The 15,846-nt window shown below is 44.3% G+C and overlaps 2 protein-coding genes across 4 annotated transcripts in view; both read left to right on the top strand.

The window, feature by feature from the left end:
• tubgcp3 (tubulin gamma complex component 3) overlaps window positions 1–4,934 on the top strand; it is a 13,095-nt gene extending 8,161 nt beyond the window's left edge. Inside the window, exons 7-12 of the mRNA XM_084487942.1 lie at window positions 133–137; window positions 438–569; window positions 1,003–1,143; window positions 1,801–1,917; window positions 3,022–3,116; window positions 3,536–4,934. Of these exons, the coding sequence (XP_084344068.1) occupies window positions 133–137; window positions 438–569; window positions 1,003–1,143; window positions 1,801–1,917; window positions 3,022–3,116; window positions 3,536–3,593 (548 nt within the window). The 3' untranslated portion in view covers window positions 3,594–4,934. The remainder of the gene's footprint in view (window positions 1–132; window positions 138–437; window positions 570–1,002; window positions 1,144–1,800; window positions 1,918–3,021; window positions 3,117–3,535) is intronic.
• A 136-nt stretch (window positions 4,935–5,070) lies between these two features.
• Window positions 5,071–15,054, top strand: LOC311369866 (uncharacterized protein). 3 transcript variants are annotated; one of them, XR_014640208.1, is made up of 10 exons: window positions 5,071–5,224; window positions 8,775–9,056; window positions 10,150–10,437; window positions 10,961–11,035; window positions 12,002–12,043; window positions 12,479–12,505; window positions 12,656–12,716; window positions 13,757–13,786; window positions 13,938–13,961; window positions 14,337–15,054. XR_014640208.1 is itself a non-coding variant. In XM_084488087.1 (9 exons), exons 1-9 carry the CDS (start codon window positions 5,161–5,163, stop codon window positions 14,372–14,374), a joined length of 876 nt encoding a protein of 291 aa, XP_084344213.1. In that variant the 5' UTR covers window positions 5,071–5,160; the 3' UTR covers window positions 14,375–15,054. The 3 variants fall into 3 exon arrangements, 1 of the variants encoding a protein (XP_084344213.1); XR_014640209.1 differs by having other exon boundaries at window positions 12,479–12,511; XM_084488087.1 differs by lacking the exon at window positions 12,656–12,716 and having other exon boundaries at window positions 12,479–12,511.
• Window positions 15,055–15,846: the final 792 nt, after the last annotated feature.

The raw sequence follows: 15,846 nt of genomic DNA, 5'->3' as shown, positions 1-15,846 counted from the left end.
GGGTGTGTCCCACTTGTGATGTCACAAGTGAACATGGAAAAATCAACCCCCCAAGCCTAGCAGTTGATGCAGTCCACAAATAGAACCTGATTCCAGCCTCTCTCTGTCCTCCCACGTTGTGATGTCAATCAGCGATGGTTTTGTAAATGCTGGTCGACATCAAGGCGGTAAAGTCGGCGGTGAAGGTGGTGAAGTTAGACACTCGCCCTCTGTAATATGGTGACCTCGTCTTCCTCTGGTAGACATATTTGTTTTTATTTTTGATGATGATGAGCAATGATCATTGTGTGCTGGGGACATTTTGGATCATTGGAGATGATCTGTGTACCGTGGGCACCCTCTAGTGGTTGGTTTTCATACATCCATGAAGGGAACATGGGGAGATGTGTTCACATGTTGTTGTGTGTCTGTGTGTGTGTGTGTGTGTGTGTGTGCAGGTGCTGGAGTGCTCGTGGGACGAGCTGTGGAACAAGGTGCAGCAGGCCCAGGACCTGGACCACATCATCGCCGCCCACGAGGTCTTCCTGGACACCATCATCTCCAGGTGCCTGCTGGACAGCAACAGCAGGGTAAGACAAAACAACGCACACACACTTACACATTTACTCACACACATGCAAAACACGCACACACACTTACACATTTACACACACACACACACCACACACACACACACACACACACACACACGGCCGAACATGCACACACACACGCAGAGTTACGGACATACGGACACACATTTACACACATACACACACACACACACACACACACACACACATTCTCTGTTATTTGGACCGTGATTGGCCAGACCTGGGCTCTGCTGATGTCGGTCTCTCTCTCTCTCTCTCTCTCTTCTCTTCTCTCTCTCTCTCTCTCTCTCTCTCTCTCTCCTTCTCTCTCTCATCTCTCTCTCTCTCTCTCTCTCTCTCTCTCTCTCTCTCTCTCTCTTCTCTCTCTCTCTCTCTCTCTCTCTCTCTCTCTCTCTCTCCCTCCCCCCAGTCTCTTCTGAACCAGCTGAGGGCCATCTTCAACCAGATCATTGAGTTCCAGAGCGCCCAGGACTCTCTGTACCGCTCGGCCCTGGAGGAGCTCCGCTTGCGGCTGCAGTACGACGAGCAGAAGAAGGCGAGGGAGACCCAGGTGAGGGGGCGCCGCCGCCGCCATCACGGACCCCAACCTCGTTCACATATGATCACACACCAGATGACGTTCACAAAGTGTGACAGTGTTTGAAGTGTGCCAGTTTCTGTCACGCAGAAACTGGTCTCACATGTACTACTGATGGTCCCTGCAGTCCATGATGAGGCGATACCTCATCCGCTCACGTTGATGTATTTTAAGATGATCAGGCATTAATCCAGGGTACATAAGACCGGGGTCTTATTCATTGGTTTTAAGACCCCTTTACTATCTGCGTTGTAACGTGTAGCGACCGCGGCGGTTTTCTAGAACTTGGATTGGCGCAAAACATGTGCAGAGTTTTATTTTGGTCTTTTTAATTTGGTGAATTGGTTAATATGTTAGATGTGTTCATATGTTGGTTAATGTTACGACTGTAAACGACACACTGTTACGTCTGAGCCATCGTAGCGGCGTTTGTGTTTATATCTAGTTCTTGTCGAGCCCCTGGTTCGTCGTGGAGCGTATCAGACCGACTTGCTGTAAAATAGGAGCAAATGTATAGTTAATAACAGATCATTGGGTGACGACCAGCGAGCGGCCAGAGGTCAGTGCCACGCCCCTCTGGACCTCGCCGTGACGTTCTCTCTCTCTTTTGGTTTTGTGTTCACGCCGCAGGGCGAGTGGGGCGTGACGGCGGAGCAGGAAGCGGAGGAGGCCAACCGAGTGCGAGAGTTCCAGGACACCATACCCAAGATGCGCTCGCAGCTGCACATCCTCACACACTACTACCAGGTACTAGACCCGGTAACCCCCAGCCCGTTCTGCCGGCGATTGGAGTTCGCCCTGCAGAAGCGTCTGGAGAAGAGCAATACGTTTCTTTCTAGTTTCGATACGTTTTTTTTTGCGGGAGCCAATCTAACCCAAGCTGGCTTCTCCCCCTGGCGCGCTATTGGCTGGTTTAACACAATGACGACAAGGAAGCGACGGCAAGCAGCCAATTGCGTACAGAGTCAATTTAACTCCGCCCGTTGATCACGTCTCTTGTGCTGAAGAAAATGGCAGCAGCTTCCCCAGAACCAACGTGCAATCTACGATTGAGCTTGGTCTGGCAATAGCCAGGCTAACCAGGTACCCCAATACCTCTAACCCTCCCTCCCTCCCTCTGTCTGTGGCAGTCCCACAAATCTGAATTTAGATTCATATCTAAAGTCTGGTGGCAGGCGAGCTCATGTCTATGGGGGGTGTTACTTTCTTTTGCTTCATTTTTGTTTCGAACCAATCATGTCGCTGGAGGCGGGGCTCTGTATGCGTGGCGTTGGCGTAGACAAACTCGGCCAGAAGTATTGAACCGTAAAAGAAAAAATAAGTGTCTGTAAAGGTGTCAAATCAACACGGTGGCCACTGGTCAGTTTCTGGTTCAGGCCCCCAGGCCCAGTGCTGTCTCCCGCAAGAGGTTCTGTTGAACAGCGTAGGCCTGGTGGATCCCAGATTAGTCTGTGTGGCGCTCGCTTTCTGTCCCCAACTCAACGCAAACCCCTACACGCCCAGCTGTCCTGATTTTCCCCTCATAATCACTCCCTTTCCTCAATTTGTTTTTTTAGATTTTCCCCTGTTTTATACGTTTCCGTTCTGCAAAGAACTTCTACGTTGTTGCTGGTGAACAACGGTTGCTTGTGTAGATGGTAAAGGTAAAGTGTGATATCACACAATCAATGTGCCTGTTGTTGCTTGACGTTTTGTTTTTGAATTGAATCATCTTCTCCACATTTCAGACAACCCCCCCCCCCTCTTATTAAAAACAATTTCTTTCTCCCTTTTATTTTCCAAAAAAAAATGTTTTTACATACTTTATTATATATATTTTTTTTTTTCTTCCTCTTCCTTCTCCCTCCCCAGGGCATCGTGCAGCAGTTCCTGGTGCTGCTGATGACCAGTCCTGACCAGAGCCTCCGCTTCCTCAGCTTCAGGCTGGACTTCAACGAGCACTACAGGTGTGTGTGTGTGCGTGCGGTCAATCAAATACCAGATTGAACCAGGCCTGTGAGAGTCAAGCGGTTTAAAGGTGACGTAGTATACCACCAGGTGTGAGTGGGATCATGGGGCGTGTTTGCTACAGTCCACTCGGTAGGCTGATCCATCCAGCACACATCTAGGTGGACACGCCCACTTGTGACGTCACAAGAGGCCGATTTTCCAAACGGCTTGTAACGGCTAATCACACTCACGCCTGGTGGTGTAATATGGGACCTATTAAGGTTCTGATTCCTCTTTGGCTCACACAACATGCTAAATAGTCAGATGAATCGGTCCTCGGAGCGACACTACACTCTACTTGACCCTACACTAATGTACTTGTTCAACCTGCACTCTCTGGGGGGTTCCAACGTTCTCGTTGTGGTCGTCGTTGCAGGGCCAGAGAGCCGCGGCTGCGCGCCTCCCTCGGCTCCACCAGGGGGCGACGTTCCTGAGACGTCCCCACTGCTGTGCCGCCGGCTGCCGCCCTGTCTCGCAATGTCCCCCCCGTGGGCCCGGGGAAACCGACGGAAAGCACCCTCGACCTCCCAAGGGAAAAATTGTTTGTGACTTTTGCGACTTTTCCCCCCCACCCGAGACAGACGAGCACTCCGCAGAGTGGGGGGGTGGGCGTATTTTTTTGTTGTTGTTTTGCTGACCCCACATTGCGGTCACATAAAATGTTTGGTTATTTGAATTGTGTTCATCTCAAGGAATCAAATGCGGCCATCCACGCCCGTCTCCCAACTATTGTCGTCGTAGGTTTGTCGTGACATCCTCGTTGTGTCATGGATTCACCACCCGTCCTCTCCTTACATATTTAAAATTGTGAAAGCGTCACAACGCACCCATCCCACCACTGATCCCCTTTCTGCACTTTGTTTGTCCACCAACAAGGATTCTGTGGGCTCGAGTGTCCAAAGTGCGTGCGCACACTTGTGTTGACGGTCTGTTTGGACGTGTTGCGTGTCATTTAAGAACAACCCATATCGTGTGTCTCCAGAAAGAGAATTTGAGCATCACTAAAACTGTGTCCACAATTCAAAGCCAGGGCTCAATCGTAAAGAAAAGAAAAAGTCAATAACCACGTTGGTCCTGTTCATATTAATTGGTCAGAAGTATACTTCAAGAATACATAAAAGACTACAATAGTTAGCTGTTGGCGCTGATGTTATTTGACTTGACATGACTTGTTTCAGCATAGGCTACCGGATAATAAAAGCCACGTGTTGCGGGGTTGGTCACCGTAGCGGTACTTTCAGGCCCTGGGTTAACGGGTTTTCTTCAGACACCGGCACTGTGACGTATTTTTTCAACCCATCGCGAGATGAATCCTCCACCCCCATGCGTGTGTCGCTGTGCTTCCCACGGTCACTCTACTGGCTTCCTGCGCTATTTTTTAAAACTATAATTTTGACAAACAAATAGCCAAACCCAAGCTTCTTCTTTTTGTTCATGACTGACTTGAAACTTAAAACCAAATTCTGCTTTTTGGCTCAGATCCGGGGTTGGGTTATGGCTCGTGTGGCACTCCTCACCGGACCCAGCTTTTATACAAAAATATGTATTAAAAAAAACTTTCATTTGACATGTTGGACTATTTTTTTGGCTTTTCAATCATTTTGAAGCAGTTGTCTATACTCTTATCTCCCGGGATCTGTCGCTCTTATCTGCCTCGCGCCAGGAGATCCAAGCTCCGTCTGTATCTCCGCCTCCCTACTATTGTTTATGTATAAATTATAGAAGACCTGAACGTCTGGTCAATTGTTTAAATAAATTACATTTTTTTAAAAGCTTCTTTGTCCCTGGGTGTGTATTTGCTTCGCTACAATAAAACTAATTAAAAAAGTATCGTTATAAGGGCGAAGTGCAAAACATCCGTCGAAACCGAAAGTAACCTAGTAACCACGGAAGTCCCCCAGCCACCACCATTTTGTGGGGCCAGGAGAAAGCTCACCGCTGGCGCTCGGGTCGTTTTTAATAGAAGTAGTGTAGTGTCGCTTTCAGTAAACGGACGAAGACATGACGTTTTTCCGTGCTCTATTATGGTTGACTTCAGCCGTCCTGGGACTCGGACTCTCATCTGGTAGGTCTGGCGTGGATCACCCTGAGCCACTCCTCAATTCCTCGCACTCATCCTCACGCAACATGCGGGCATTTAAGAGGTCATTATGTCGGTGATCATACGGATACGAGGGGTCGAGACCGTGTAGTTAACGGTCACGTCGTATGTTCAATGCAGGGTTGAGTCGTAGTACGGCTGTTTTAAGAGCCGGCTCCAGGCCTACTTCCACATTTGAAGCAGCCAAGCGGCTAGGAGCGTTAGAATTGGGGCGGTGTTGTGTATCACAACAACACATGGGTGCGTCCAGTCGGAGGGGCGTTCCATCAAAGTCTCTACTGAAAGGCGCTTAGTTGATTAAGCCCGGTTAGAACTAGCGCCAACTTCCACTTGAGGCTTATGAAGGGAGACTAGGCTGTTGCCAGGCAACACATATACAGTACATAAACATTCAGGCTATTTAACAGCTGATGTAACGTTAGCTAATAACGGTTATTAGAACGCCCGTACAGCGGAGTGATTATGTCTGTGAAAAGTCCCAGTGCTGTTATACTGTATATCAGCACTATGGAATGTCTCGTTGTCCAATCAAATTGCTCGGTTGGGACCGGTCGGAACTAACTGTTGTATAAGCCCGGTTAGAACTAGCGCCAACTTCCACTTGAGGCTTAAGCCGTTCCGTCAACGCAGTTCAGCCGCGCCTTCCTCAGGTTAGTTCAAACCAGGTTATCCTGGATTACGCGCGTTCACGAGATATGGAACCAGCCCATAACCGTGAATGTCGAATCATGGATCAAATGTCCGAAAAGGACCGAGCGGGATCTTTTCCAGCGGCGAACAGAAGCTGCTTGTTGAGGTCTATGAGGAGTACATGCGTATGATAACTCAAAAAGGGAACACCGTAACCATTAAGAGAAACAGGGAGGCTGCTTTGCACAAAAATCGGCGATCTGTTGAATGCACAAGTAGTATTAAGCGTAACATATTTTAATTTAATATTGACCATGTATTTGAAAGCAGGGAGATAGTCTTGAGTTAACGTGTCGGATTTGCACCCGGTCGTCCGGGGTTCAATCCCCACGCAATTAGTAATATAGGAAGCATTACTGGAGAAATCATAAAACTTTTCATGGCATTTATTTTCCATTTCTTTGAATATTCTAAATGAGGGAATTAATACAATTAATAAAGGGAATTACAATGTTAAGCCAACGCCAAGAATACTATGAAATACTCTATTTGCATAATTTAATCTAGACCCTTAGTGAAAATATACGCTGTTTGTACTTCATATATGTACATTTATGACAAAATCGTGAGGACTAGGCTTGGCGGAATCTTCTGATGGTACAATTGTTGCTGACAGATGGATTTCTCTGAAACACCGCTCAAGTTAGTTTGTCCACCCGACTCGATCTGCGAGTCGGATTTCCGAGTTACGAACCGGAAGTTGCAAATAGAACGCCCCCGAGGTCGGAAAAACGACTCGTCAACTCGTCTGAACTCAGAGGACCCCGAGTTCAGTAACAAAGATGGCTACTCCGAGCATCACATGTAGTAAACATTGTGGTTTTCTACTATTTTAAGCACTTGTGTTTTTGTTGTAACCAAATGAAGAAATCGTACACATAGCACTGTATACTGTTACCTATAGGCATGTCGTTACAGTCTTATTATGTGTTAAATACCGCCTATTTTGTAGCTTGTGCCGCTGAAATTGGCTAGAGACGCTCCATGTTGCTATGACAACAATGCAGATTCTTGAGCAGAAAGCAGAGCTCCGACTCGTCTTGTTGTGTGCCAAATAGAACGAAAAACCCGGGGTCACTCGTTTTACGAGACGGATGTGACGTCACACCCAAGCTGCAAGTTGCGATTACGAGACAAATAGAAGGCACTATTAACCTGCTCCCGATCAGGTTAGTTTGGTCGGATAAATTGCCATGGTTACTTAGCGGAGATTCCCTTAAGTCGCGTTCATGGAACGCAACTCTAGCTGAAAGAAGCCAGGCAAAGCGAAATAAGCGAAATAAGGTTCATGGAATACTCCTCGGTTTCACGCAGATTTCGCGTCATTCTACGAAATTCGTAGTTCACAAATTCCGACTCGCGCGAGATATTCAAACTTTTCCGCGAATCTTTCGCTCGACAGTGTCCACTTCCTGAAGTGCAGACTGAACCGCAGCACGGAGGATAAGGTTATAGTTGCCTGGCTTCAGTGGCGGACAGACAGTTTGAAGGGCAGGGGCGAAAAAATAAAAAGGGCACATTCTGCACAACATGGGGCCCACCAGTAACCCACCAGTGCACAAAAAGCTATGATGCATCATGTATGATGAAATAGTGCTCATCCTCATTGAGATTATACGGGAGAGGATTAGGGCCACACATAAGTAAAAGAAATTGAGTTCTGACTTTCTTCTCAGAATTATGAGAATAAAAGTCAGAATTCTGATTTTAATCTCAGAATTATGATTTTTTTTCTCAGAATTATGAGATTAAATTGTGACTTTAAACTCTTGGCGTTCATAGGAGGTAAGCCCCCCTCCTTCTCCGATTGTCCTTCAAAACAGCTGGTGCGAGTATGCATGCGGGGTAGAATATTCGTTTCGCTTTTGGCGTGAACTAGTGATGGCTCGTTCGTGAACAAATCAGTTCGAACGAACGACTCGTTAACATGAACGAACGGACCTGATATTCCCCGTTTCAGTTCGTCTTGTTCTTATCCTTCGTTCTCCGAGACTCGACTCCCAGCTCCACCCACTAGTCGCTGAGTCGCGCTGACTCGTGAGTCGCCGTTTGTTCACTGACTGTGTTTAGCGGTGAAGACTCGAGGACTGAGAAGTCACGAGAGCCAGACAGGCAACAGCATCCCGATTCCGAACATGAAGCGCTCCTCAGCTAAAAGGAACTTAGTTAATGTTGTGTTGATTGATGACCGTTTGCACCATTTGCACGATCGTGATTCGTTTGAGAATGAGAATTGGGAGTGAGTCTGACCAACTCAGCTGAGAACCATGATTCACCGCTACCAGAAACGCGACTGAACGAACAAACGAACGATTCAAACGACTCTTCTTGGCGAACTGACCGGCGTGAACTGATTCATTCAAACGAATCATGAAATCCCCCACTAGCGTGAACGCGCAGTGGGTCGCGGTTCCCTCGAAGGAGAGCACTGACTCGTTTAGATACAAGACTTATCTGATGGTGATAAACTCACCAATAGTTCGCCTCTACGGACAGAGTGGGTCATCCTCTTTGCACTCTTTGGGGGGCGCATGCGCACGCAGCGACCGGCAGGAGGATAGTAGAGTGGTGGTTGTCTGTTTGTTTGTTTATTTGTTGGTATAACTCGTTTTACTATTTATTGATTGTTTACGGATTTAATAGTGTGTGTAATTGTGTGTTATTTGTATACTATCTGCTGCACAACAAATTGCCCCATTGGGGGACAATTAAGTATTTTTTTGAACTTGCACCTGCTGGCCTTTGGTGTCACATGAATCCACGTTTGTCATGAATGAGTAAGATAGATTCCACGTAACAATGTTTTTTTTGTTTTTTGTTGTAGCTCAAGGAGAAACAAAATATTTTGAAGTGGGTACAACGCTCACCTTGAAGGCAGACACTCCTGTTCCACTACCAGCCAGCATCAGGTGGAAGTACAGCTCCAACTTGGTGGTGGATTGGTCTCCGGACAGCCTGGTATACTATGGGTCATTCAATGGACGCACAACGTTGGATCCACAAACCCTGCAGTTGGACATCAATAGTTTGACCTTGGCTGACAGTGGACAGTTCTCCCTGGAGACGGATCGTGGACCATTCGGGACTCATCTGGTTAAAGTCATCAGTAAGTGTGTGTGCGTGTGTTTTGCTCGTACGTTTGTGTGTGTCGGTTGGTGTGAGCCAAAAAAAGGTTATCCCAATACAACAAATTCAATAGCATAGGACTTTATTGTCCTCTAGGTCCTAGGAGATGGGATATTAGGACCAAATGTAACCAAACCTTCTGCAAAGAAATCTTTATTTAAAAATCTTCTTTTAACACTCTTAAAGCTTAAAACTCCATGCAGAGAGTCGCTGTTCTTCAATAAGCCCCTAGCTATCCTGTGTAGGGCAGACAGTGGTTTTATCATCATTCTGGTGAGATGTGTGGGACTAGCCTGGCTATTGCCAGACCAAGCTCAATCGTAGATTGCATGTTGGTCTGGGGAGGCTGCTGTCATTTTCTTCAGCACAAGAGGCGTGATCAACGGGCCTAGTTAAAATGACTCTGTACGCAATTGGCTGCTTGCCGTCGCTTCCCGGTCATCGTTGTGTTAAACCAGCCAATAGCGCGCCAGGGGGAGAAGCCAGCTTGGTGATTGGCTCCCGCAAAAACGTATCAGAAGCAGAAAGAAATGTATTGCTCTTCTCCAGACCCTTCTGAATTCTGCGAATTCAAATCGCCAACAGAAGGGGCTGGGGGTACCCAGTCTAGGGTGGGACCTCATCTCTGTTCTCGTGTTTTGTTTATTTAAAGGATCACCATTATCACCATGGCAATCAGCTAATCCTCCTGGGGTCCACATCTGACCTACTGAACATACACTACATGCGAAAACTTCAATTGCACTAATATACATTCATTTACATCAAAATGAATATAAAGAAAATGCAACGGTTACATTGATATTAAATAAATAAATAAAGTAAATACATTCATATTACAAGCCGGTTAACACTGATTATACAATAAGGTAGATGATATTTAAGAAGAATCTGAATTATAACACTCATAAGGACGACTGACAAACTAGCCCTGAGTTATACCTCATCTCATGCATGCCAATAGATGCCTCTGCATCTTCTTTTTAAAGGATTTAAAAGGTGTATATTAAGGGGTAAATTAAACCAGTTGGTTATTGTTCTGTAAATTACCAGTGTTCTTTTCACATGTCCAGAGCCCCCTCCGAAGCCCAGTATAACGACCCAGCCGCTGGCGTGTGACGCCAATTGTGCCGCTTGTGCTCTGAAGTGTGCCGTGGAAGTCAAGGATCTGGGACCGGTCACCTACGAATGGAAGAAAGACGAAGGAGAGTGGACCGAGGGTGATCAGCTGAAGAATATGACCATTTCTCAAACCCCTGAGGAGTTCTCCTGCAGGGTGATCACTCGCGTGAGCACCAGCAAAGACAGCGATCGCAAGGGCAACCCATGTGCCTATGTGCCAAAACCAGGACCATCACCAGGTATGTGCCCAGTAGACGGTTCAAACATGAAGGGTCATATCACAGGAACAGGGCTCAAGACGGCGACCAAATGGTTGCATTTGTGACCATTTATTATGTGTATGCAATTGAGTTTTTTTCCTAGGTTGCATCGGTGCCAGTAAAAAGAAAAACGAAATACATATATGGGTTCTCTCCAAACAACGTAATTGTGGTGTCTAACATCTCTTAATGCGTAGCGGTTGCAAGGCCGGTCAATATGTTAAGGGCCGCCTAGCACGTTTCCAGTTGTACTCTTCGTATCTGGCCGCTAGGTGGATAAGATCTGTTACCTTGATTTAGTTTGTGCTAATCACATGGAAAGAAACACAAATAAGCCTATCTTATCCAAACTGGTGTGATTGTAGGAAAACAGAACAAAGAATAATGTCAGTGTGTGTTGGTTGCAAACACACAAGACAAATGATGTGTATTAACGTTGTGTGTTTGCATGTTGATGCCATGATGGTAACTTTATGTATATTTCCATTTTCTCTCATTGCAGGTGTGATTGTATTGATAGTCATCATAATCCTGCTTGTTGCTGTATGTGCAGTGGCAATCGCTATGGTCTATAAGTGTAAGTATCCATTCATCAACCTTTTCTCTATATAGATACAGATATGGAGACATATATAGGTCGAAAAATATATAGCTATGGATATAGTTGGAGATGTAGATATACAGAGATAAATAGGTCGATATGTAAAGATATTACCGTAGAGATGCTCCGATCGGACGTCGTTCATGATCGGCAGATATTGGCTAAAAATAGCTTGATCGGAGAACCCCCAAAAGCGCCGATCAAAAAAATCCTTTTACGTGACGTAAATTACCTGCACAACTTTTTTTTCCCCCCTGCATGCGCACATCAAAGCGGAACTTGCCAGTGGCAGCATGAGTTCTCCCGTCTACAACATTGTGCTACACTGCCAGGATTTCACAGGCTCGCTGTAAAGATGGCAAAGGAGGCAGTTTTACGTTCATTGTCGTCTACTGAGAACTTTCAGAACTTGTGCGCTTTTCCCTACAGAATGCGCGCAGGCACATTTCAGTACCGTATATACAGCAGTATGCGCACAAGCACATTTCAGTACCGTATATGACAGTCACATTCTGCAGAGGCTTTGGTGAACACATTTAGCGGCAGGTTTCAGTCATTGGGGATCCAAAGAGAAAAAATAAAGAGTCTATTGGAACAGAAACTGGTGCTTGCCGCCTATTTAGATTATAGATAAAAGGATATTGAAGATTCCCATTCCCCTGCCATTCTGAGACCAGCAGTGATCGGCAATCGGAAGATCATGATTTTGGGTGATTGGTAATTGTGATCGAACCCAAAAAGGCTTATCGGAGCATCTCTACTTTGCATACATAACTCACCACATTTTCTTCATGGGATGCATTTTCTAGTTGTACTCAGTTTTATAAAAAATGGATAGGCTTAGAATACTTGAACACGACGCGTTTCATGAATTACAAGACTACTGTTTTATTAAATGAGTGTTAATTGTCCTCAATGTCCTACGTTTTCTTCCTGACCCAGTTCCAGATAATTCATTTTCCATACGTCTAAAGAAGTGCATACGTGAGTGTTTTTTGGTCAAATGTATATCTACACCCTATGTATATGATCTAGACTAGAGAACCCCCAATCCCATTAGTTTAATTAGTGCCTGTTGGCGATGTTCAGGTCATCCCAGGGCCTCTGTTCAACCCTTTAGTTCTGTAGTGTTTCACTTTAGGTTCCTGATTTGGATTAATCCTTGTGAGTGGAAGTTTGCGACATCCAGAGCCAAACAGGGATTTCTATGACAGCTGTATGTGTATAAGAGCATGTCCATGAAATTTTAATTTACAACGTATATTTGTAGTGAAAACAAAATGGACTCCACAACATCAAGTCCTTTAGAAAAGGCACACTTTTCAGACCGGCTCATGTTGATACCTGTAGGACAGTGGTCATTCTTTCCACCGTCCCGGTAAAATAATGCCATCTTCTTGTTCTGTCGTTTCTCCTCAGCTTCGTGCAAGAAAGCAGACGATGCAGGTGAAGGTCAGTCACTGTAGTAACCAAGAAATAACTGAAATACATCAATGATGATTGTGATTTTAAACTGAAGAACAAATGTACATATTGTTTTAACTGTTTTAATATTATTCTACTGGTTCCAAAATGTATTGTTTCCACTTGACCTAGGACCAAATGACAAAACGGACACTGCAGGAGGTCACGTTTAGGAGCGCATAGCAAAGAAAAGGTTACATTTAGCACCACTAGCTTGAAAAAGCACTACTAACTATGAAATTAATCAATAAGTCAATAACTAATACTACAGGTGAGGCAAAAACTAACTTTCTCAAATGACACAACTGAGGCAACCTTCACCGTGGTTAATAAGTCACCTGGTTGAAAGACATAGAAACATTAGCCAATGTTCATGTTATGGCCGTTGTGACCCATTTGTAAATGTGCAAGAAGAATTCTGCCGTGTCCACGTAGCCTCTTTTTCTGAGCGCCAGCTCCTTTTGCCAAATGTGAGAGCGTAGGCGGGATGAACGGTTTGGGGAAAGAATCGTAATTGCGATTATTCTGACCAATATTACAATTGCGATTTGGAATGCGATTTTTCATTTTAAAGTTCCTTATGTTCTGTGTTATTCACTAAACAAGCAATAAATCATTCTATGTTATGAACAACACAATATTGGAAGCAGTCAACGTATAAACTGATCTTTCCTTTAAGCCAGGTTTATGCATGAATTTATATTATAACATCTTTATTTATCTATTGAATTGGAAAAGAAAAGTAAATACAACTCTTACTGATCTCCAGTCAGTAACAGTAACAAATCCAAAAAATAATAATTATCCCAAAAACAAAAGTTAATTTTTTCTATTAAAAAATGTTCTATTACATCGCGATGACGGTTTGAATTCGGTACATCGGTCAGCCCTAGCGGGCGCTAGACTTAGCGGCGCCAGTGTCTTTTCAGAACCTTTTGCTTTTTGCCGATCCTGGCACTTCTGGCTGAACAACAAACCGAATCATTGTCCAACCAACTGTCACAAACGTTTAGAAAGGCAAAAGAGTGGGCTGTTCCCTATACTTGTTTCACAGTCACTTTATTGATACTGTAATGTCTGCATGCGCTGCTTATCACCCATGGATAACAAGAAGCTACCGCTGTGATGTGGAGCTAGATGCTAATGAGCTAACAAAAAAAGATCTATATATATATATATATATATAAAATGTTTGTTTGGTATAATTCATTTTTTTCTGTGGTTTCTCTTCAGCTGGAAAAAAAGAAGATCAACCCAGTGAAGGTCAGTCGTCCTGGAAACCAAAGAAAAAAAGATGAATGAATGATACATATCTTATGCTTAAACATTCAATTCATATTTTGTCACTTTGTAAGCTGTCATTAACCATAGCAACCGTCATTCACAATGTTATTTCTGCCCCTTCCTGCCGCAGGTGAACCCATGGTGACGCCACCCGGTGAGTCTCAGGGATCTTCGTGACATTAGAAACAGTAAAGAAGGCAATTCAATTATTGTTTGAAATCTTTTTTTTTTTTTACGTATTACAGAGCATGAACATTTGGTTTGTTATCCACTGTGAAAGAACAAGGTGGTATAACATGAAATTATTTAACAGCTCTGCAGCAGTGTAGAGAAATCTCTAGTTAAATATTTAGACTGGCGCTAGCTTGAAATAGCTTATCTTCTATTGTAAACAACAACTTGTTTGAATTGGATAATTCAAAGAAGTTGTTGAATGATCCAAATATGGAAATGAAGTAATAACGTGATTACGTATTTAATGTCCAGTGGCTTTTAGTGTTAATTGCATGTGTTTGTATGTCTTTCACAGCCCCGGATGTGGAAAAAAGGAATGGGGAAAATGAATGATTGAAAGTAGTCTCCCAAAGTGAGTGTTGCTGTCTACTAGGCCGCCTCTGAATGTCAAAGACCTGGAACACGTTGATGGGACTGCAGACCACTCCATGTTTCTCTCAAGAACCATGAGGTCGCTGCACTCACGGAATCATCTGTCAACTAGCCAACAAAGATCAGACCCATGGATGTCTGCTGGGACACACGCGTGGTCCTAGCTGAAGGTGGACAATGATTTCCTATTTTCCACACAGGCAGAGTGAATTGGCCTTTGTTACAAAGTATGTGCGACGCTTTGGATTTTTTAATGTATTTATATAGCTTGCTGTTTTTATATTGTTTTGTTGTCCTGTCTCATTCAAACTGCATCCAGTGGCACTAGCCAGCTTCCTCAATCTTCCTCATTCTGTCGAGCTAATGCTACAGTTATAGCCTTTGAGCTTCACCAGTTTGCATCAACAATCAATGAAAAGTGCCTCACTGCTTGCTCTGTGAAGCTTAGTGTTATTTGAATTACCACACAGTTGTGAAGGACAGTTGGGACACTGTGAAGCAGCCTTTAAGCCAAACAGACGCTTAAATGATTGTGACTCACTGCTAAAACAATGTTTAAACTTAATGTTAAAACAAGATGTTGCAATTAACTTAAGTCATCCTGTATTTGGGTTCATCTCAGTAAAGCCGCACGCCAGAGATTTCGAGGATAGAGTTGCACATTGTTTCATCATGTTTTTTAATAGATCACACGGCTTAATCAGAAATCTTAAATTCCTATTTTTTCTTTTTTTGTAAATACCATTTAATAACATGAACCATGGTTAAATTTTCATTTTAATCATAAAAGTAGAGAATATTTTGATGTGTGTGAGTGAGGGGCGTGATCAGATGCATACTGATCCATACTGATACATACTGTGTGTGTGTGTGTGTGTGTGTGTGTGTGTGTGTGTGTGTGTGTGTGTGTGTGTGTGTGTGTGTGTGTGTGTGTGTGTGTGTGTATAAATGGGGCGCCCTGGTGGTTCACCGGGTAGAGTTCGTACCATTAAGGCCCAGTCCTTACCGCAGACACCGGGGTTAGATTCCTGCCCGTGGTCTTTTGCTGCATGTCCTCCCCTCTCTCTCCCATACCTTCCAGTACATCTCACTCTACAATAAAAAGGATAAAACCTTTTTAAAAAAGGTGTGTAAACAATGGATTCTGTGATTGGTAAGGTGGACCATGCCATACTGCAAAAAATTAGAATGTAATGTAAACCAAAAGTTGTACAAAATGTGAAATTACAGATTGCTTCTATAATCTGAACATTCTAGTATGTGTATGGGGAGCATGACTCTCAAACCAATAACTAAAGACTATAAGTCGCTCAAATATGTAGGCCTAAACGTGAGTGACAGTAGAAGAAGCTGAACATTTTGATGTAAACTCTTTAAATATAAAACTAGGAGAAGCAGCAGTTTACAAACAGTGAGTAGTGGTCAGTGGCGAG

The sequence above is a fragment of the Micromesistius poutassou genome (genome assembly GCF_964030765.1).
Source record: "Micromesistius poutassou genome assembly, chromosome: 24".
In the NCBI taxonomy this organism is placed as follows: domain Eukaryota; kingdom Metazoa; phylum Chordata; class Actinopteri; order Gadiformes; family Gadidae; genus Micromesistius; species Micromesistius poutassou.
Note: the sequence above shows the minus strand (reverse complement) of the source record. Positions and strands in the feature narration are given on the sequence as shown.

Bases quoted from the DNA above. Each gene is read 5' to 3' on its own strand.
- LOC311369866 (XM_084488087.1), top strand. From the start codon at position 5,161: ATGACGTTTTTCCGTGCTCTATTATGGTTGACTTCAGCCGTCCTGGGA. The intron at 11,036-12,001 runs GTAAGTATCCAT...TTCCTGACCCAG, and splicing joins AATCGCTATGGTCTATAAGT to TTCCAGATAATTCATTTTCC. The intron at 13,962-14,336 runs GTGAGTCTCAGG...TGTCTTTCACAG, and splicing joins ACCCATGGTGACGCCACCCG to CCCCGGATGTGGAAAAAAGG.